Genomic DNA, 23,320 nt, shown 5'->3' with positions numbered 1-23,320 from the left:
CTGTTTTTGAGAAATATGTCACATGGGCTGTGAGTCAAGGGGGTAAAGAGATGTGGTCTCTGAGCTCTTGTGAAAAGCCAGTCAGCAATGAGATGGCTTTATTCAGAAGGAACTGCAGATGGTGCTGTAGTCACGGTAACAATGTCCTCTTCTGTTTGTTTAGCTGTCCTGAAACAGATTTTAAAGTGACTGGGCTCCCTCTTGTGGGTAGGCATGAAATATGCAGTCATCTGGCAAAGGACTCTGGCTATATTGCCTTTCATTCCATCAAACTGTCCCCAAAAGGCATTTGTATCTCCTAATCTTTCAAAGCTGATGACCTGTGTCAGGGAGGAAGACTGGTGTATATGCAAGCCCTCTGGTTCAGCATTGTTCATCTATTCAAAAGGATGCAAAGAACAATTGACAGGATTAGAGAGCAAGTCTTATGAGGAAAGGTTGTGCGAGCTAAGGGTTTTCTCAGTGGAGTGAAAGAGGATGAGAAATGACTTGATAGAGATGTATATGACAAGAGGCTCAGATAGAGTGAAGAGCCAGAGCCTTTTTTCCCAGGGAGGAAATGGCTAGTATGAGAAGATATAATTTTAAGGTGATTGGAGGAAAGTATAGGGGGATGTCAGAACAACACACACAAAATGCTGGAGGAACTCAGCAGGCCAGGCAGCATCAATGGAAATAAGTACAAACTGCATCTGCAGATTTTCTCGCTTTGGGGATGTCAGAGGTAGATTTTTTTTCACAGAGAGTGGGGAAGCAACTTGCTTTGCTGTAGCTATTTAGTTGTTGTTCTTTTTGTTCTTGTTGTTTGTCTTGTTGTGTTGGACATGATGGGCTTGCTATGTTGGCAAATGCCACATTTCACTGTATGTGATGAATAAATCTGAATATGAATCTTTATTGGTTCTCCTAGTTCTGGAGTTCTGATCAATGGGCGGTGACTGCCATCTCTTGCCCACTCTGCTCATAGACTGTTTGTCCCACTTCCATCAGGGATGAGGCTGCGTAGAATCTACGTCAGGACCACCAGACACAAGAAGTTACTTTTCCCAAGTAGTAAGACTGATCAACTCACTAACCCACCCGTCCTCAACCCAAACACTATTTTATCATTTCCTGCCAGTCACCTTACGTACAGACACTCCTGTGCCTAGTGTCGCTTTATACTCACAGAAAAATCCATGTAGAGTACCCTTCAGAGGTCACAGGCACATGTAAAAAATTGTATAAAGCAAAGACACTTTAAAAATAATGAAAAGTTTCTAAATATAGAAAAAATTACTATAAAGAGCAATGTGCATTAGGGTTAGGATTAGCCCTAATCCTAGCCCTGACCCTAACCCTAATGCAAAATTTAGGATGACCACCCTTTGACTTTAAAACTGCATCAAATTCCTTAGGTATATTGTCATGCTGTTGTATAAGAAAATCAAGAGGTTTTTCCAAGCCTCTTGGAGAACTTGCTACAGTTCTTCTGCAGACCTTGGCTGTCTCACTTACTTCTGTCTCTCCAGGTAATCCCAGACAACCAAAATTATGTTAAGATCAGGGCTTTGTGGAGGCCATACTACCTGAAATAATATAAAATCTAAGACTTTTGCATAGTACAGTAGGCTAACTTATGTATTTATATCTAATGTGTTTTTAATCTTATTGTGTGTTTTTGGTGCTGCATTGGATACGGAGTAACAATCTTTTCATTTTTCTTTATGCCTATGTTCTGGAAATGACATTAAACAATCTTGAATCTTCCTTCAGTGGGGAAGCAGAGAATTAAAACAAACCAGTGGAGCATGGTTATTATCATAGACAAACCCAAATTATTCTTCTTTAGGAACAACGATTACTGTCATCTCCCCATGCAGCCGTATATATGTAACTTGGATGAATTTCTTCAGAAAATATGTGCATTGTAGCTAATGTATTTGGCAATTTTGTAAACTTAAGTCTTTTTTTTTGTTTACGTGACAGTTAAGTACATTAATTCCAATGATAAAATAAGATGGGGAAAAGGCCCAGATTGTTTCAATGCTTTAATACCTATATAACAACACGAAGAGTCACTATTACCTGGTGCTTCAGCAATAGACTCTTAGCTTAATTGCCCCTATTTAGACCATAAGACATAGGAGAGAATTAGGCCAATCAGTCCATCGAGTCTACTCTGCCATTTGATCATGTCTAATTTATTTTCCTTCTCAATCCCATTCTTCTGCCTTCTCCCTGTAACCTTTGATACCCCTACTAATGAAGTACCTACAAACTCTGCTTTAAATATACCCAGTGATTTGGCCTCTACAGCCATCTGTGGCAATTAATTCCACAGATTGGTCTCCTTCTGGCTAAAAAAACTATTTTTCATCTCTGTTGTAAAGGGACACCCTATTATTCTGTGGCTCTGCCCTCTGGTCCTAAATTCTGCCACTATTGCATCCACTCTCTCTTGGCCTTTCAAAATACAGTAGGATTCAATAACTATGCTTCTAACCATTCTAACCATTCTTCTAAACCCCACAGAGTACAGGCTCAAAGCCAACAAATGCTCCTTGTATGATGGTTCTGGCGTTTTAGTGACGTGTTCGATGGCAGTGGATCGAATGGGACCAGCCAAAGGTGTTATTGTCCTTTTTAAATGGATTTTTTAATGATTACCAGACCCTGCTGGACATTAGGAACTTAAAGTACTGCAAGTCTATCCACCAGCGAGTTGTTCATTGGTGGAGAAACTGAAGAAGCTGGACGGTGAAGACTGTGCATCAGTGGAGTTGGTGTGAGAAGGCTGAGTGTTGTTTAATAGTGAGTGATCGTCTTAGTTGCTTTTCTCGTGAGTGCAAAACCCTGTTAGACATTGTTAATGTGGAATGCCACAGGTCCGATTCACTGATTTATTGGTGGGTGGCAGGGGTGAATCACAGAGGGGTAAACTCTGTAATTCTGTTGGTAATGTGTTTTGCACCTTGACCCTGGAGTAACGTTGTCTCATTTGGCTGTATTCATATGCCGCTGAATGACGGCCTTGAACTTGAACTTGTTAACCTTTTCATTCTCAAGGTAATTCCTGTAAACTTTCTTTAGATCCTATTCAATTACACCACATATTTCTTAGATATGGGGCCAAATTGGCTCACAAATTTATTTATTTATTTATTAACATACAGGCCAGAGTTGGCGTTTCAAGCCGTACCACCCAGCAATCCCCCAATTTACAAAGGAATTGCAAGGCATAATGAGCTTCCATGAGGATATCCTGTGAATATCCAGAAAAACATGTACAACTAACACATACAAAGCTAAAATGACGAAAGCCTCTCTTAGGACAGAAGTTAAATTTACCTGTCACAATCATGGTATACTTAAGGACAGAATAGGCCACTTCAAAGTTCAAGATAAATATATTATTGAAGTATATCTATGTCACCATATACAACCTGCAGACTGATTTTCCTGTGGTAATACACAGTAAATCCAAGCAACCCAACAGGATCAATGGAAGACCACAGCCAACAGGACAGACAGTCAATCAAGATGCAAAAGACAACAAACTGTGTAAACACAAAATAGAGAAAAATGACAAATAAATAAGCAATACTTATCTAGAACATGCGATGAAGGGTTATTGAAAGCAAGTCCATAGATGGTGGGAAGAGTTCAGTGATGGGGTGAGTGAAGTTATCCCCTCTGGTTCGAGAGCCTGATGGTTCAGGGGTAATAACGGCTCCTGGACCTGGGGATGTAAGTCCTGAGCTTCCTCTACCTCCTCCCTGATGGGAACAGTGAGAAGAGAGCATGTCCTGGGTGGTGGGTGTCCCTGATGATGGATGCTGCTTTCCTACAACAGTGCTTTGTGTCAACATGCTAAATGGTGGGGAGGGCTTTACCCTTGATGGACTGGGCCATATCCACTACTTGTAGGATTTTCTGTTCAAGAGCATTGGTGATTCCATACCAGGCCATGATGCAACCACTTAATATACTCTCCACTGCACATCAATAGGAGTTTGTCATGCCAAATCTTCGCAAACCTTTAAGGAAGTAGAAGTGCTGCTGTGCTTTCTTGGTAATAGCACTTACACTGCCTATAAAAATGATTCCCCCCCCCCCCCGGAAGATTTCATGTTTTATTGTTTTACACCATTGAATCAGAATGGATTTAATTGGGTTTTTTTGACACTGATCACCAGAAAAAGACTCTTGTGTGTCAAAGTGAAAACAGATCTTCACAAACTGATCTAAATTAATTCCATATATAAAATGCAAGATAATTGATTGGGTAAGTATTTACCCCCTTCAAGTCGATATTTAGTAGATGCACCTTTGGCAGCAATTATAACCTTGAGTCTTATTCGGCTTTACACATCTGGACATTCTTTACAAAACTGCTCAGGCTCTGTCAGATTGCATTGGGATTGTGCGTGAACAGCCCTTTTCAAGTCCAGCCACAAATGCTCAATTGGATTGAGGTTTGGACTCTGAGTTGATTACTCCAGGACATTAACTTTGTTGTTTTCAAGCCATTCCTGTGTAGCTTTGGCTTAATGCTTGTGGTCATTGTTTGCTGGAAAACAGATCTTCTCCCAAGTCACAGTTCTCTTGCAGACTACAATAGATTTCCCTCCAAAATTACTCTGTATTTTGCTGTCTTCATTTTACCCTCTACCTTCACAAGCCTTCCAAGACCTGATGCAGAGAAGCATCCCCCACCATGCTTCACGGTAGGGATGGTGTGTTTTTGATGATCGACAATAGACAATAGACAATAGGTGCATAAGTAGACCATTCGGCCCTTCGAGCCTGCACCGCCATTTGAGATCATGGCTGATCATCTACTATCAATACCCGGTTCCTGCCTTGTCCCTATATCCCTTGATTCCCCTATCCATAAGATACCTATCTAGCTCCTTCTTGAAAGCATCCAGAGAATTGGCCTCCACTACATTTCGAGGAAGTGCATTCCAGACCCCCACAGCTCTCGGGAAGAAGAAGTTTTTCCTTAACTCTGTCCTAAATGACCTACCCCTTATTCTCAAACCATGCCCTCTGGTACTGGACTCTCCCAGCATCTGGAACATATTTCCTGCCTCTATCTTGTCCAATCCCTTAATAATCTTATATGTTTCAATCAGATCCCCTCTCAATCTCCTTAATTCCAGTGTGTACAAGCCCTGTCTCTCTAACCACTCTGCGTAAGACAGTCCAGACATCCCAGGAATTAACCTCGTGAACCTACGCTGCACCCTCTACAGCCAGGATGTCCTTCCTTAACCCTGGAGACCAAAACTGTACACAATACTCCAGGTGTGGTCTCACCAGGGCCCTGTACAAATGCAAGAGGATTTCCTTGCTCTTGTACTCAATTCCCTTTGTAATAAAGGCCAACATTCCATTAGCCTTCTTCACTGCCTGCTGCACTTGCTCATTCACCTTCAGTGACTGATGAACAAGGACTCCTAGATCTCTTTGTATTTCTCCCTTACCTAATTCTACACCATTCAGATGATAATCTGCCTTCCTGTTCTTACTCCCAAAGTGGATAACCTCACACTTATTCACATTAAATCATCTGCTAAGTATCTGCCCACTCACCCAGACTATCCAAGTCACCCTGAATTCTCCTAACATCCTCATCACATGTCACACTGCCACCCAGCTTAGTATCATCAGCAAATTTGCTGATGTTATTCTCAATGCCTTCATCTAAATCATTGACGTAAATTGTAAACAGCTGTGGTCCCAATACCGAGCCCTGTGGCACCCCACTAGTCACCACCTGCCATTCCGAGAAACACCCATTCACCGCTACCCTTTGCTTTCTATCTGCCAACCAGTTTTCTATCCACGTCAATGTCTTCCCCCCAATGCCATGAGCTTTGATTTTACCCACCAATCTCCTATGTGGGACCTTATCAAATGCCTTCTGAAAATCGAGGTACACTACATCCACTGGATCTCCCTTGTCTAACTTCCTGGTTACATCCTTGAAAAACTCCAACAGATTAGTCGAGCATGATTTACCCTTGGTAAATCCATGCTGGCTTGGCCCAATCCTATCACTGCTATCTAGATATGCCACTATTTCATCCTTAATAATGGACTCTAGCATCTTCCCCACCACCAATGTCAGGCTGACAGGTTGATAGTTCTCTGTTTTCTCCCTCCCTCCTTTCTTATAAAGTGGGATAGCATTAGCCATTCTCCAATCCTCAGGAACTGATCCTGAATCTAAGGAACATTGGAAAATGATTACCAATGCATCCGCAATTTCCAGGGCCACCTCCTTTAGTACCCTAGGATGCAGACCATCTGGACCTGGGGATTTGTCAGCCTTCTGCCCCATCAGTCTACTCATCACCGTTTCCTTCCTAATGTCAATCTGTTTCATTTCCTCTGTTACCCTATGTCCTTGGCCCATCCATACATCTGGGAGATTGCTTGTGTCTTCCTTAGTGAAGACACATCTAAAGTACTCATTAAATTCTTCTGCCATTTCTCTGTTTCCCATAACAATGTCACCCAATTCATTCTTCAAGGGCCCAACATTGTTCTTAACTATCTTCTTTCTCTTCACATACCTAAAACAGCTTTTGCTATCTTCCTTTATATTCCTGGCTAGCTTGCGTTCGTACCTCATTTTCTCTCCCCATATTGCTTTTTTAGTTAAGTTCTGATGTTCCTTAAAAACTTCCCAATCATCTGTCCTCCCACTCACCTTAGCTCTGTCATACTTCCTTTTTTTAATGCTATGCAATCTCTGACTTTCTTTGTCAACTACTGTGGCCCCTTTCCCCCCTTTGAATCCTTCCTTCTCCGGGGGATGAACTGATTTTGCACCTTCTGCGTTATTCCCAAGAATACCTGCCATTGCTGTTCCACTGTCTTTTCTGCTAGGCTATCCATCCAGTCAACGTTGGCCAACACCGATGATGTGTGGTGTTTGGCTAATGGCAAACATAGCATTTAGTCTGCTGGCCAAAAAGCTCAATTTTGGTTTCATCAGACCTTGGAACCTTCTTCCATCTGACTTCAGAGTCTCCCACGTGCCTTCTGGTAAACTCTAGCTGAGATTCCATGTGAGTTTTTTTCAAAAGAGTCTTTCTCTTTGCCACTCTCCCATAAAGCTGTGACTGGTGAAGCACCCGGGCAACAGTTGTTGTAGGCACAGTCTCTCCCATCTCAGCCACTGAAGCTTGTAACTCCTCCAGAGTTGTCATAGGTCTCTTGGTGGCCTCCCTCACTTGTCCCCTTCTTATATGGTCACTCAGTTTCTGAGGACACCCTGCACAAGACAGATTTACAGCTGTGCCATATTCTTTCCGTTTCTTGATAATTGACTTAACAGTACTCCAAGGGATATTCCGTGACTTGGAAATTTTCTTATATTCATCTCCTGACTTGCTTTTCAATAACCTTTTCACAGAGTTACTTGGAGTGTTCTTGGACCTCTGATTTCCTCCTCTTGAAATCAATAATCAGCTCCTTGGATTTGCTGACATTGAGCAAGAGGTTGTTGTGACACCACTCGGCCATTTTCAATCCCTCTCCTATACGCTGATTTGTCATCACCTTTGATTTAGTCATTGACAGTGGTGCCATTAGCAAATTAAACATGGCGTTGGAGTTGTGCTTAACCTCAAATTCAAAGGAATAAAGTGAGTAGAGCAGGAGGCTAAGCACACAGCCTTGTGGTACACCGGTGCTGATGGTGAATGTGAGATGAGATGTTTTTGCCAATCCACACTGACTGGGGTCTGCAAGTGAGAAAATCAAGGATCCAATTGCATAATGAAGTATTGCAGTCAAGGTCTTGAAGCTTACTTATTAGTTTTGAAGGGAGGATAGCATTGAATGCCAAGCTGTATTCGATAAAGAGCCATCCTGATGTATTCATCTCGCTGTCCAGATGTTCCGGGGTTGAGTGAAAAGCTAATCAAATGGCATCTGCTGTGGACTTGTTGTGATAGTAGGCAAATTGGAGTGAATCCAAGTTACTTCTGGGGCATGAGTTGATATGTTTCATTACTCACTGTGAAAGTAAGTGCTACAGAGGCAGGATACCATACCCCTCTGAGGTAGCAGCACCTTAGACTGCCAAACTGAGATGTGAAAGATATTGGTGGACACTCCAACCAGTTGGTCATTGACAGGTCTTTATTATCTGGCCAGTTATCTCATCTGGGCTGGATGATTTCTGTGGGTTCACCCTCTTGAAGGATGCTCTCATGTCGACCTCAGAGTGACATCAGTGTCGTTGGGGACTGTGGGAACTTGTGCTGATCCCTCCATATTTCGATGATCAAACTTAGCATAAAAGGCATTGAGCAAAGCCCTGTTGTCATCCATCTCGTTTGGTTTCACTTTCTAAGAGGTAATAGCTTTCCAGCCTTGCCACTTCACATGTGAGATGGCTTTAGAACCATAGAACCAGAGAACACTACGGCACAGTACAGGCCCTTCAGCCCTCCATGTTGTGCTGACCCATATAATCCTTAAAAAAAGTACTAAACCCACACTACCCCATAACCCTCCATTTTTCGTTCATCCATGTGCCTGTCCGAGAGGCTCTTAAATACCCCTAATGTTTTAGCCTCCACCACCATCCCTGGCAAGTCATTCCAGGCACTCACAACCCTCTGTGTAAAAAACTTACCCCTGATGTCTCCCCTAAACTTCCCTCCCTTAACTTTGTACATATGCCCTCTGGTGTTTGCTATTGGTGCCCTGGGAAACAGGTACTGACTATCCACCCTATCTATGCCTCTCATAATCTTGTAGACCTCTATCAAGTTCCCTTTCATTCTTCTACGCTCCAAAGAGAAAAGTCCCAGCTCTGCTAACCTTGCTTCATATGACTTGTTCTCCAATCCGGGCAATGTCCTGGTAAATCTCCTCTGCACCTTCTCCATAGCTTCCACATCCTTCCTATAGTGAGGCTTTCTGGAGGTCACACCTGTACTTGTATCTTGCTTGGTCCCCAGACCTCAATGCAACTGACCTGGCCCTCAGCACATTTTGGATCCCATGGTTCATCCAGGCCTTCTGGTTGGGGAAGATACTGAATGATTTTGTGTCTTTTTATAATGTCCATGACAGGCATGCTGTATTCAATCAGAAGCTCTGATTCCAATGTGATCATGCTGAACATCAGGAACATAGTTACGGTAATCCTACCCTCATATCATTTTATATCCTCCACATTCCCATCATAGTAGTGTGATCACTCGAGTTGAGTATGATGTTCTCCTAAGTGGTTGTCTACTGGTGCATCCTCTGGGATCTGCATGTGCTGGTGGAGTGTAGATGAAGGCTGGGTCCTTCGGATGTTCATTCTCTCCTTTTGCAGCTGCCGCTTGTTCTCTGTGGCACAGCAGAGGTCACTTTCATGTACCACAGCTCCCTCTTGAGCTGATTTCCTCCGGGTGTATCTGTTGAGTGCAATGCCTTCCCAGTTTTTAGATGTAATGTTGAATTTCTTCAGGCTCATTTCGATGTTCATTTGAAGCGTTTCCTTTGCCCACCGGGGACTCACTAGCCTTCCTTCGACAAGTAAAGGATCTGTTTGGCGAGGTGTGATTTAGACATCGTGATGACATGATTTATCGTTTTGAGGTGGTGTTGCCTTGTCATGGTGGAGATGCTGATCATTTTGACCTCCTCCAGTACACTGGTGTTAGTACGTCTGCCCTTCCACCTAATACACAAAATACTTTGAAAGAGTATTCCCATCACACCCTCTAGACTCTGCCACTCTCCTACATACTAGGTACAATTTACAACGGCAAATTAAGGTTTATAAGGCACAATCTGCCCCTCACAAAGCCATGCTGCCTATAGCTAATCAGACAATATTTCTCCAAATGCTCATAAAGCCTATCTGTTAGAATCCTCTCCAATAATTTCACACACAAAATGCTGGAGGAACTCAACAGGTCAGGCAGCAACTATGGAAAAAAGTACAGTGCATGCTTCAGGCTGAAACCCTTTAGCAGGACCACCACTGATGTAAGACTCACTGGTCTATTTTTCCCATGATTATCTCTATTATCTTTCCTGAATAAAGGAATAATATTTGCCATCTCCAATCTTCTGGTAATACTTCTGTGGCCTTTGACGATGATCTTTACATTCTCCTTTACAATGGATGTAGAGATAATTGTCAAAAGTGGAGCAATCTTTCCCCTTGCTTCCCATAGGAATATGAGGTGTGTCCTGCCCAGCATTGTCTACCCTAATGTTTCCCAGAAAACCCTCTTTCTCGACATCATGACATGATAAAACATATTAGCCTGTCTACACTGTCCTTACATTTGTCAAGGTCCCTCTTACTGTTAAATACTGAAGCAAAGTATTCATTAAGGACTCTACCGCAACCTCCTCCTCCTCTTTATCCCTGATCCATCTTACCCTGATTTTAATCACCCTCTTTTTCCTTATGTATGTGTAGAACACCTTCGGGTTTTCCATAATCTTAATCATCAAGGCCTTTCCATGTCTCCTTCTAGCTTCCCTAAGATCCTCCTTAGGCTCCTTCCTGAACAGCTTGTAACTCTCAAGAGCCGTGTCTGATCCTTGCTTCTTGAACCTTAAGAACGTTGGGCAAATCTTATGTAAAGCTTGCTTCTGCACACATGATTACAAGGATTAGTCTATAACTTTTACAAATAACTACTTCAAAGTTCTGAAACCTGTCAATGGAAACATCGCATCTCACTGATTGATTCATGGCTCCGGTGCTTGCTGAAATTTCTGAGCCCTTCCTTGTTCAAAATTCAATACTTCAGAGTAGATTTATTATCAAAGTACATCTACAGTACGTCACCAGATGCAACCCTGAGATTTGTGTTCTTGTGGGCATACACAAGAAATTCAAGAAACACAATAGAATCAATGAAAGATGGCACCCGCAGAACGGACAATCAATGTGCAAACACACTATGCAAATACAAAAGAAAAAAAAGACAATAATAATGAATAAATAAGCAATAAATATTAGAAGTTTATGAAAGTGAGTCCATAGGCACACAAGGAACACTTAAGTAATGGGGCAAGTGAAGTTGAGTGATGCAATCCCTCTGGTTCAAGAGCCTAATGGTTGAGGGATAATAACTGGTCCTGAAAATGGTGGTGTGTGTCCTAAGGCTCCTGTGTCTTCTTCCTGATGGCAGCAGCGAGAAGAGAGCATGGTGGGTATCCCTGATGACGGATGCTGTTTCCCTGCGACAGTGTTCTGGGTAGATGTGCTCAGTGGTGGGGAGGGCTTTACCTGTGACAGAGCTCCATGTAGATGTGCTCAGTGGTGGGGAGGGCTTTACCTGTGACAGAGCTCCATGTAGATGTGCTCAGTGGTGGGGAGGGCTTTACCTGTGACAGAGCTCCATGTAGATGTGCTCAGTGGTGGGGAGGGCTTTACCTGTGACAGAGCTCCATGTAGATGTGCTCAGTGGTGGGGAGGGCTTTACCTGTGACAGAGCTCCATGTAGATGTGCTCAGTGGTGGGGAGGGCTTTACCTGTGACTCTCCTCCATGTAGATGTGCTCAGTGATGGGGAGGGCTTTACCTGTGACACTCCTCCATGTAGATGTGCTCAGTGGTGGGGAGGGCTTTACCTGTGATGGATTGGGCTGTATCCACTACCTTTTGTACACATTTCCATTCAAGCATTGGTATTTTCATGCCAGGCCATGATGTAACCATTTAATATATTCTCCACCACACATCTATAGAAGTTTGTCAAAGTTTTTGGTGCCATGCTGTATCTTCACAAACTCCTAAGGAAGTAGAGGTGCTGCTGTGCTTTCTTAGTAACTGCACTTACGTGCTGGGCCCAGGACTGGTCCTCTGAAATGATAACACTGAGGAATTTAAAGTTGCTGATCCTCTCCACCTCTGATCCCCTGGTGAGGATTGGGTCATGGACCTCACAATTCCTCCTCCTGAATCCAACAATCAGCCCTTTAGTCTTGTTGACATTGAGAAATGTGAAGATGGCTGATGAAGAGACTGGCTAGGGGGAAGCATCTGTACTTAATGGCGATACACCAAATTTGAAGAAAGAAAGATAAGGCAGAAGTTACAAAAAAACCCAATTTCATAGAGAGAGAATTTCAACACTAATTATTTAAGATTGGTCAGAGGAGGAATTATAAGTGTGTATGCCGAAACCCCAGATGATATATCATCAAGAATCACCTGAATAGAAGTGAATGGCAATTTATTAATGATGGGGCCTCCATTTTCCCAAGGAAAGAATAAGTTTAATGATCTCAACAAGTCAGGTTAAGTTGATATTATAGCTGCAAGCTCCAATAATACACACTTCAATAGGCAGAGCAAGGTATAAACCCAAGTATCCAGTTATAGGAATGAGGTTACCAATCCAAGCACCAAATATATTGTAGTTTTACTTAAGTGACACAGGGAACACAATTAAACGATTGCTGTATCTTGTAGTACAGGCAAGTCCAATCAAACTTGCTACCACAATTTTTCTCCAGCTCTTTACCTTTCCTACTCACCTGGCTTCACCTATCATCTTTTAGCTTGTTCTCCTTCACCTCCCCCACCTTTTTATTCTGACATCTTCCCCCTTCCTTTCCTGGCCTAAAGTTGACAGTTTTTTTCATTTCTTAGATGCTCCCTGGCCTGCTGAGTTCCTCCAGCATTTTCTATGTGTTGCTCTGGATTTCCAGTATCTGCAGAATTCCATTCTGCTTTGGGTAGTGTCTTCTGTGCAAAGCCTGGGAACAGAGACCAGAACTTCCTCTTTATTCTTCTTAAGTCCATCACCCCTACTGGGACGTAGGCCATCGACAGCAATTCACTAGAGTCATCTGCTCTTGGCCAGTCTTTCCAGGTGTATCCTATCGAAGATCCTTCCTCTCCCAGGGATGAGGCCTTCGGAGCTGCTGTTGGCTTTCTGTAGTGCTGTGTCTTTATGAGATTGGATTGCTAGCCTTTTGCAGCCAGGCCTGGGACCATCCATGGAAGAATTAACAGAATTCCTTGCTCTTCCTCAAATAATGTTATTGAGCCTGCCTGAAGAATCAGATGGACCCCAAGTTTAAAACTTGTGCAAAACTCTACTGATGCGATTCGTGCTTAGGACTAGATCATGTGCTCTAGTTTGAGAATGAAAGCAACTGATTTTTCTGGTTACCTACCAGGAAAGATAGCAAAACGTTTGAAAGAGTGCAGAGAAAATTTATGTATGTTGCCCAGACTTCGGGACTTGAGTTGTAAGGAAAGATAAAATAGATTAGGACCTTTTTTCTCCATGGAGCATAGGGGAATGAGAGATATTTGATAGAGGTATAAAAAATGATGAGGTGTATAGATAGGTAAATGCCAGTGGGCTTTCGCCACTGAGGTTCAGTGAGACTAGAATAAGAGGTGATAGGTTAAGAGAAAAAGGTGAAATTTTTAAGGGGAACCTTTTTACTCAGAGGTTAGTGCGAGTGTGGAACAAATTGCCAGCACAAGCTGTGGATGCAGGTTTGACTGCAACATTTGTATAAGTACAGTACACAGATGGAGGGCTATGGTCCAGATGCAGGTTGTTGGGACTAGGCACAGATTAGATGTGCCAAAGTGTTTATTTCCTCAAATAAACTCAGTGCCAAAGTGTAGCACTCCATGACTGTGTGACACTCAGAAAGCAATGCAAATTAAACCACTGGCAGGTTTAGCGTAACAATGGCTTTAGGCTCTGCCTAATAGTATTTTCTATTGAATGAAAGTGGCTTTGAGTAAAGCCAATGCTAAAAATAAACCAATAATAGTTCCACTGGCTGGTTAAGCAAAATCACTCCCATTGGTTATAGGTTTCTGCAAATATGAAATTTCCACATTTTGTGAAAATCTGGCTTTTAATCATGCTCTTATACAAGACTGTGGTACTAAATTTGATAGCTGAGATATTACTGAGTAGGTGGAATGTGCTGTTTGTCACACACAGGAAATCCATGTGGCACCAAAGGATTCTTTACCTTTGAGTAGTACTATGGGAAACTGTTGAAACTTATTTCAAACAATATTGAGTGGTGGCATGAGAGTTTAGTGGTTAGCATAACATTATTACAGCAAAAGGAACCTAGGTTCAATCCCTGCTGCTGTCCATACGGAGTCCTCAATGTGACAATGTGGGTTTCCTCTAGCTGTTCCAGTTTGCTCCCCTATTCCAAAGACATATGAGCTAGTATGTTCATTGGTGACCAAGATGCCATTGGGTGGTGTAGGCTCATTCATCTGGAAAGGCAGTTTACTGTGCTGTATCTCCAAAAAATAATTACTTTTGGACAGGGAGAGATGTGTAAATAAATCAGCATTTTAATGCAAAATTATCTAGCTAACATTTTTTATAGCGGGACTTACTGAAGAGTGATGACGAAGAAAAGAAAAGGCTTCTGCTCTCTAAGAACTTTCACTTGGTTTATTATCTTGCTGGACATTCATGGTTTAACATAGAATGAAATGAATAATTGTTGATGAATACTTAAAAGGAGATGGCCAAATCAGGTCTTAACTTAAAGTGTTGCTGTCATATTTATATTTGTAACCTGGAACACATTTCAAACAGTTAATAACCAATCTGTGAATATCTTACAAGGAAACACACTCAATGACTACTTTATGAATTACTTCATGTACCTAATAAAGTGACCACTGAGTGTATTTTTGTGGTCTTCAACTGCTGTAGCCCATCCAGTTCAAAGTTCAACATGTTGTGCTTTCATAGATGCTCTTCCAATTATTTGAGTTACTGTCACCTTCCTGTCAACCTGAACTAATCTGGCCATTCTCCTCTGACCTCTCTCATTAATGAGGCATTTTTGCCCATTGATCTGCAATTCACTGGATGATTTTTGCTTTTCTGCAGTATTCTCTGTAAATTCTACTTGTGGGTGAAAATCCCAGGAGATCGGCAGTTTCTGAGATACTCAAACCACCTTGTCTGACACCAACAATCATTCCACAGTCAGTATTACTTAGATCACACTTCTTCCTAATTCTGATGTTGGGTCTGAACAGCAACTGAACCTCTTGACCATGTCTGCATGCCTTTATGCACTGAGATGTTGCCACATGATTAGATATTTGCACTAATGAGAAGGTGTACAGGTGTACCTAATAAAGTGGCCACTGAGTGTAAAATGCAATCAGGCACCCCTTGCCAAAAAGTAAAGGGACGTGGATATTTAGCTGCATTGGGAAGCGTAGCTTTTGGCCTTTCAAAAGCGTGGACCTGTGTTTTGATATTGGCAAACATTCCAAATGGAAGCTTTATCCATACAGAAGGTGTGTGAGAGCAGTTCTAAGGATGGCAGTCGCCTACAGTGGTGGCTGGTCAAAGTGAGGAGTGGGTGACATGGTAGCTTAGTGGTTAGTATGATGCTAAACAGCTCATGCCGTCGGAGTTCAGAGATGTCATCTGCAAGGAGTCTGCAGGTCCTCCCTGTGAAATGCATGTTTTCTCCGGGTACTCAGGTTTCTTCCTATAATCCAAAGATGTACTGGTTTGTAGGTTAATTGGACATTGTAAAATGTCCTGTGGTTAGGCTAGGTTTATTCAGGGGTTAATGAGGTGACACAGCTTGAAGGATCGGAATGGCCTATACTGCACTGTATCACAATAAACGATAGATAAGTAAATAAATATGTGTCTGATACCAGTGGATTTGTAAACCAGCAAGAGTCAAAGACCTCAAGAAAGGAGACGAAGAAAAACATTTGTATAAAAGTTGCTCCTACCCTTATATTTTTTAATTGATGCAAATTGAAAAACACAAACATTATTTGGCATGACCTCCAGTTGGCATTGTAATGATGTGTTGCATCATGGATTGGGAGGCTTTGGCGTCTCCTTCAATTTTTCTCCAGGTCAATCATCCTTTTCTCTATTTCAGCTTGAGAGATGACAAGTATGACCTTTATCAGTCAGACAAGATTGTAGCTTCCACAGAGCTCTATAGCAGTATTCTGTATGAAGCACGTGTGGTGCCAGTCCGCAGGGGAACATTAACCATTGACAAAACAGCGTGGTCCTGGAGTTGTGGTTATGAATTGGAAATGCACCCAAACAGTGGCACTCTTTGATATCCAAAAAACACATTTCAGACAGGTTACCACAGAACACTTTGAATGCACAAACAAAGGGATTAGGCAGCGTGGATAGATAACACGGTGGAGTTCCAACACATTTTATTGCAGTAGAATTGAAACTGCTACTTCCCCAGATCCAAACTCAAAAAGGAGATTACTATAAGTACATCACAGATCAGGTTGTGGATCTAGATATCCTCCAACCTGATGGCATCAACATCAATTTCTCCTTCTGGTAATTATTTTTTTCTTTTTACCCTCCCCTTCCCTTTTCCTATATTCCCCATTCTGGCCTCTTACCACTTCTCACCTACCTCTGGTGCCCTTCCTTCTTCCCTTTCTCCCATGGTCCACTCTCCTCTCCTAACAGATTCCTTCTTTTCCAGCCTTTTACCTTTCCCACACATCTGGCTTCACCTATCACTTTCTAGCTTGTTCTCTTTCCCCCACCCCCCACCTTTTTATTCTGGCACTTTCTCCCTTCCTTTCCAATCGTGAAGAAGATTCTTATCCAAAAACATCGACTGTCTATTCAATTCCATAGATGTTGACTGACCTGCCAAGTTCCTCCAGTGTTTTTATGTGTAGATCAGGCTGCCTCCTGGTTTTCAGTCCGTGATGTTTGTTTCCAAGGCTGCCTGACCTCCTGCGTATTTTCTGGTTCCATGTTATAGTTTAGGGCTTTGATTTTGCATTTCATAAAAACTTAATGCGAAAGCCATCGGGCTGTGATGAAGGGAGGAAATTATTCCGGCAATGTTCTGTCTGCCCTCTTGGTTTGGGATGTAATGTGAGTATTGGTAGAGGATGAAATTTAAGATAACAGAAATGTGACAGTAAGATTTATACGGAGCACTGGAGCATCATAAGGCCATAAGGCAAATGAGAAGCATATTCAGCCATTTGGCCCACTGAGTCTACTCCACCACTCAATTATGGCCGATTTATTTTCTGTCTCAAATATATTTTCCTGCTTGACTCCATTATCTTTGACACCTTTACTAATGAAGAACCTATCAAGCTTCACTTTAAATATACCCGATATTTGGCCTCTACAGCCATCTGTTACAATGAATTTCACTACTCCCTGGCTAAAGAAATACCTTTTCCCTTCTGTTCTAAAGGATGTCTCTCTATTCTGAAGCTGTGCTCTTTGATCCTGGAGTTGTCCACTATAGGAAGCATCCTCTCTACATCCACTCTATCTAGTCCTTTCAATATTCGATAGATTTCAATGAGATCTTCCCCAGTCATTCTTCTATCATCAACATGTTGGATGGAATGTGGTGGCACTTTACATTCTCATTGTGGAGTGGGAAAGGCACGTTGATGATTTTAGAAAACCATGAGATGATGCTGAGTTCAAACAGGCAAAACATTCCCAAGGATTACTCAGTGGCTGCTTACACAGTAATACTGGCAAAGAGAACTAGATATGGGTTTTCTGTATTGGGGATGACAATGTGCACAGGCAATTAAGAATAAAAAGGGATCTAAACAATATGAATGGCAATAATTTAGGCCTAATACATTGATGAAAACCCTGCTGTAGATGAACTCGAAAAAAGATCAGGAACTGCTTAGTGACATATTTTCATGGATCATCAGTGGTTGCACCACCAGCTGGTCTGGAGGGGCCATTGCACAGGAAAAAGCAAACTCCTTCATGGCCACTAGCCTCCCCAGCATCTCAAAAAGTGATGACTCAAAATGGCGGCGTTCACCATTAAGGATGCCCATCACTCAGAACATTCCCTCTTCTCATTACCAGCATTAAGGAGGAGGTACAGGAACCACACTCAATATCTTTGGAACAACTTCTTCCCCTCTGCCATCAGATTTCTGAGTGGACAATGAAACAACCCACTAACTCACTATGTTTGCTCTCTTTTTGCACTACATATTTAATTTAATATATGTTTATCATTGTAATTTATAATAATTTTAATGTATTGCACTACACTGTCAGTGATATTAAACCTGATTCTGATTCTGTATTGTACAGAGTATGTCAATCTTTGTTGATGTGCAGTTTTTCATAAATTCTTTCATAAATTTCTTTGTTTTTTTCTAAGTGCCTGCAACAAAATGAGTCTCCAGGTCATATATGGTGAAATATTCATCCTTTGGTAATGAAGTTAGTTTGACTTTGTGTTTGATATGTTTGTATCAGTCTGTAGATACTCACTAGAATGATAAGGATAACTGTTTGGCGATTGAAGACGGAGCTGGTGCTTTCGAAGTTTATCCCAAGGGGGATTTGGTTTGCAATGTTTATAGTCAAGGCTGAAAAAACTTGGAAGCTTACTTTCCCACCCATTAGATTTCCCTGCTCTGCAGAAGACATCGATCGCAATGAAATACAAAATCAATACTAAGTTATCAAGAAAAAGATACTGGTCCTCAACTGCCTCTGTCAAATACTGATTATAGAACACAGCTTTACAATGTAGCGACAATGGAGGTTCCATCAACACCATTGTTTGAACAAACGTGATAATAACACTGAAAGCTCATTTACAGGCAACTGGAGGGTGAGAGTGTTATTATTTGTGATAGCTCAAAGCAGAACAGTTTAGCACAGAATGAAACTTTGTCTGAGTCAAGAGACCAGGAGGATGTAGCTGTAACCATGCCACAAACCTGAAGTGATTGATGGACCTCATTGAGCAAGTTTCCATAACTTCCATTCAGTCTCTCATGAAAACAATGATGACATCAGCAGCTGGAATAAATATGGTCAATATTTCTAAATGGAACAGAGGCAAATTCAATTCTCCATCTCTCTCTCTCTCATTCTCTCTCTCTCTCTCTCTCTCTCTCTCTCTCTCTCTCTCTCTCTCTCATTCTCTCTCTTAAACTTGTATACTTAGAAGTTCCAATATTAAAATCAGTCTATAAATACATTGATCAAAGAGAGAGTGCATTTGCTCAGATCCTTGTGTGAAATGATTGCTGTGAGGCAGGTGTGTAAGAGGGAGGGGCTGGCCGTGGCTTTATATCTCTTGTCTTCATGTAGGAGAGCAGCTGATCTGGGATTTCTGCTAGAACATCCTTTGCGAGCCGGGCCATACTCAAAACCTGGTTTCCAGAGCGATCAACATAATCTCGGAACGGGACGAACTGAAAAAGAGGTCAGAGCAATGGAGGTGTGAGTAGCATGTCAAAAAGAGACTTACAGCACACTTGAGCAGAGTGGTCACCAATATTTGAGTTATTTCTTCTCCCTTGACTTAAAGTAATAGAGTCAAAGAGCACAGGAACAAGTCCACCGACCCATCCAGTCAATGCTGAGCTATTATTCTGCCTCATCCCATCGATCTGTACTCAGAATTTAGCCCCCCATAACCATCCTATCCATTTACTTATCTAAATATCTCTTATATATTGAAGTCAGATCAGTCCACCCTCTCACCATCCTCTGAGTGAAGCTGTTCCCCTTTCACCTTTAACTTTGACCTCTAATTCTCATCTCACCCAATTTCAGTGGAAAAAGCCTGCTTGCATTTTCCCTATCTATATCAATAACAAATTCTTTTAGCTCCTGTGGCAAGACTCGGCTGGTGCTGGCGCTGAAGCAGTGCATCGAGCCTTTTACCTCGAGTGTGTTCACTCGACTGCACAGCAGAGGATTCAAGGTGAACCTTAGCATAACGGTTAAGACTTCAGCTCTAAGTTTTTATGAGTAGACATGAGGCAAGTTGGAGCTGCCATTTTTCTCAGAAACTTTCATGGAGATCTTATCATTGACTCTTTCAGGATGATGAATATAAGGTGATAAGAGGCATAAATAGAGGGGACAACTAGAGACTTTTTTTCCTAGGGCAGCAATGACTAATATGAGAGGACATAATTTTAGGGTGATTGAAGTACAGTGGGGGTGTCATCATGAGGCTTTTTTCACACAGAGAGTGGTAAGTGCATGGAATGCATGGCCCCGTCCGGTGGTAGAGTCAGATACATCAGGAACATTTGAGAAATGGGAATGAAAGGTAAATGGAGAGCTTTGTGGAATGGAAGAGTTAGGTTGATCTTGGAGTAAGTTAAAATATTGGCACAACAGGGGCATGTACTGTGCTGTACTATTCTATGTTTTTTCCCTAAACTGTCCCTCCTTTGTACTCTCACCATAGGCCATACCAGTATCCCCATTGGCATTTCTACAGACCATTTTCCCTTTCTCCAATATAGCTGCTCAGAAGAAATGAATGTTAAAAACCCCATTATTTTTACATGTCTCTATTTATTTTTCTTTGGACATAAGTGGCAGTGCCAAGGAACTTAAATCTTTATTACTGAAGGCAACAAGACAATCCTACTGGGTTGATGATCCCAGCCCAGGTAGTCAGTTACTGAGTCTGTTTCCTATCCCTGGTCTTAGTTTGACTCACCTGTAGTTTACAGATTTGTTCCTCTTCCTTGTCTTAAATGGGTGGAAGATTATGGCCATCACTTACACAATTTCTAATTTTCCTTTGCTCGGTAGTCTAGTTCTTGGAGTAGGAACATGCCTGTTGGAGGACTGGCTGCCTTCAAACACAACCATTTTTATGTGATCCTATTCAGTAGTGTTACTGCTACATCTTGGACTGTTACGCTGGCAGAATACTCTTCTCAGCTAAAGACAGATGTGGTGTTCATTTTGCACCTTGGCCATGACCTTTGCCATGAGTTTATTTCCCTTTCATTGATAATTGTGTCGATCTTTCCTTTGATTACTCTGAATATCCATAATTTCTTTATTTGAGACTTCCCTTTAATGTTAGCCACTCATCCTCTAAAGCCTTTCCTATTCTCTTTCTTGGACCATTTTTGGCACTGCATAATATAGCATACAAACCTTAGAAACCTCCTTTTCTTCTTTCTGATAATCTCTTTGTCTTTAGTTATTCAAGGGCTTCCAGCATTAGATGTCCTATGGAAATCCATTGAAGGTCTACCTGAACAATCTCTTCTTCGAAGGCTTCCTGTTGTTAATCACTGTTTAGTTCTGCTGTTTGTTTCCATTCTCTTTGTGCTTGTTCCATTTAATATTCATCAATAGCTTAGACAGTTTTTACACTTTGTTATATTTGTCAGTTTGCATAGTAATTCTGAAGTTTAGATACAACTGCTCTAGCCTGATGGTAATGTGGTCAATGTTCTTCAACGCTCGGTCACGGAAATATGCTTTGCTGCTTCAACACCTACAGGTAAATCTCCCACTTCTTTGTTCCTGGCTGTTTCGAAGCACAGTGATAGACCACATTTTCTTAATGAGTTTCCAGATATGTCTCCCCATTTTTGCCCAAAAGCCTTGGACAAATTTTCAAATGTACCATTGATGCCTTTACTAATGAAGAATCTATCAACTTTGCTTTAAATATACCCAATGGCTTGGCCTCCATTGCTGTCTGTGGCAATAAATTCCACAGGTTCACCACCCTTTGGCTAAAGGAATTTCTCCTCCTCTGTTCTAAAGGAAAGTAGCTCCTTACCTTGGCAATTACATACACAACCATCAATGGCCCACATTTTCCTGAATGCAGGAATTAAACTATTTGTACCGATAAAACAGTGAATCTGATTTTACAAATGAAAGGTTTTTCTTTCTCTGATTGAGAATGCTCAGTGAGCGAGGCAATAATGTGACAAGGGTCACAAACAACAAACACTAAGGCCAGTTACTACATCAAATTCATTGCAAGCCATCCATAATTTATGTATTTTATACAAGAGAGCTGATACTCTTTTAAAATTGGCTTAATTTTCATTGTGGACAATCTGGCACTTATACTTGGGGTTAGGAGTGGTGGTGTTGCTAGTTTGTGATATATTTCCATTGGTTATGTAGTGACATGAACATCACATCCTCAGAATAACACTTCTAACCTGGACAATATCTCGTTCTGCATAACGGCCCCTGGAGGAGATTCGAATTTCATCCCCATCGAGCTCCTCCATTGCTGTAAAAGAGCAGATAAATGAAAGTATTTTATTTCCCTCTTTGAGCACAGCTACCTCATGAAAATGATATTTAATGTATTCTTTACCAGCAAAGTTCATCTCTCATATTTCTCTAATACTAACCGTCCACCTTTCAGGATGGAATCATATAAACATCACGGTGAAGATGACACCAAAGGAATTGTTGAATGTGATTAAAATTCATCCAACACAATACGTATTCTTTCACCAGTCTCCAAGATTTCTATTTCAATACAAGATCCATTCTCACAGCTGAAACATTGGCTAAAGCACTTGACGGAAACAGCTTTACTATGTACCAACAACCATCAAGTACAACGTAACTACCTTTCAGGTCTCACCCCAAGTTCTGGCTCTCATTTCAATGGATAAAGGGAAGCTGTGGAACGTCATGAACAGATATGTTTTCAGTTTCCTAATTTGCTTGCGTCCTTGGTGATGTGCCACCTACCACAGCCACAATTGTGATCCTAAAGACAGGAAAAGTTTAGAGGCATATGGATCAAATGCAGGCTACTGAGACTAGCTTAAATGAGCATCTTGGCCAGCAAGGATAAGTTGGGCCAAAATGACTGTTTCCGTGATGTATGATTCCATCTTAGAACAAGCAAAAAGTCACCATTTCTAGGTGTAGTCAAGGCAACCATGACAATGAACTTATGTGTATCTGGCATTTTCCAGTTGGAGATGTTTGCAATGTCATGCAACTCTGTGCAACATAGTGTCAGGTCATCGAGGATCTCTTTTGAAAGACAGCTGACTGTTTCCCCTTATTACCAGAGTCAAGCAAAAGAGAACAATGTGGCTTTGAGAGAGATGTAGTTTTCCCCATGGTCAGCAGTGGAAAGCTTCAAGTTCATGGGTGTCAAAATCTTGGAAGATCTATTCTTGGTTCAATATGTTGATGCAATTATGAAGAAGGCACAGCAATATTATATTTCATTAGGAGTTTGAGGAGATTTGGTATGACACCAATAGCTCTACCAAATTTCTCCAGATATTCCATTTTGACTGGTTGCATAACTGTCTGGCATTGAGATGCCAATGCACAAATTGGAAAAAGTTGTTGAGGGTTAGAAACATAGCCACCTCCATCAGGGGCGCTAACCTCCCACCATCGAGGACCTTTTCAAAAGGTGGAAAGTGGCCAGTGAGTGAGTGGGCCAGTGAAGGAGTGGAGATTTGAGGCTTTGACTCGAGAGGCTTCGACAAGATGAGGCGGAGAACGAATTTGTTCCCAGTTAGTCTTTACAGTGCCTCCTGA

The 23,320-nt window shown here is 41.7% G+C and overlaps 1 protein-coding gene across 2 annotated transcripts in view; it reads right to left on the bottom strand.

The window, feature by feature from the left end:
• Window positions 1–14,710: 14,710 nt before the first annotated feature.
• LOC132378073 (copine-9-like) overlaps window positions 14,711–23,320 on the bottom strand; it is a 643,860-nt gene continuing 635,250 nt past the window's right edge. For both annotated transcript variants that reach the window (XM_059944788.1, XM_059944789.1), the window contains 2 exons: window positions 21,961–22,034; window positions 14,711–19,212 (listed from right to left, as the gene is read on the bottom strand). In XM_059944788.1, coding sequence (XP_059800771.1) covers window positions 19,021–19,212; window positions 21,961–22,034 — 266 coding nt within the window. In that variant the 3' untranslated portion in view covers window positions 14,711–19,020. The remainder of the gene's footprint in view (window positions 19,213–21,960; window positions 22,035–23,320) is intronic.

Source organism: Hypanus sabinus, chromosome 19, assembly GCF_030144855.1.
Source record: "Hypanus sabinus isolate sHypSab1 chromosome 19, sHypSab1.hap1, whole genome shotgun sequence".
In the NCBI taxonomy this organism is placed as follows: domain Eukaryota; kingdom Metazoa; phylum Chordata; class Chondrichthyes; order Myliobatiformes; family Dasyatidae; genus Hypanus; species Hypanus sabinus.
This window is presented reverse-complemented; position numbering and strand designations above follow the sequence as displayed.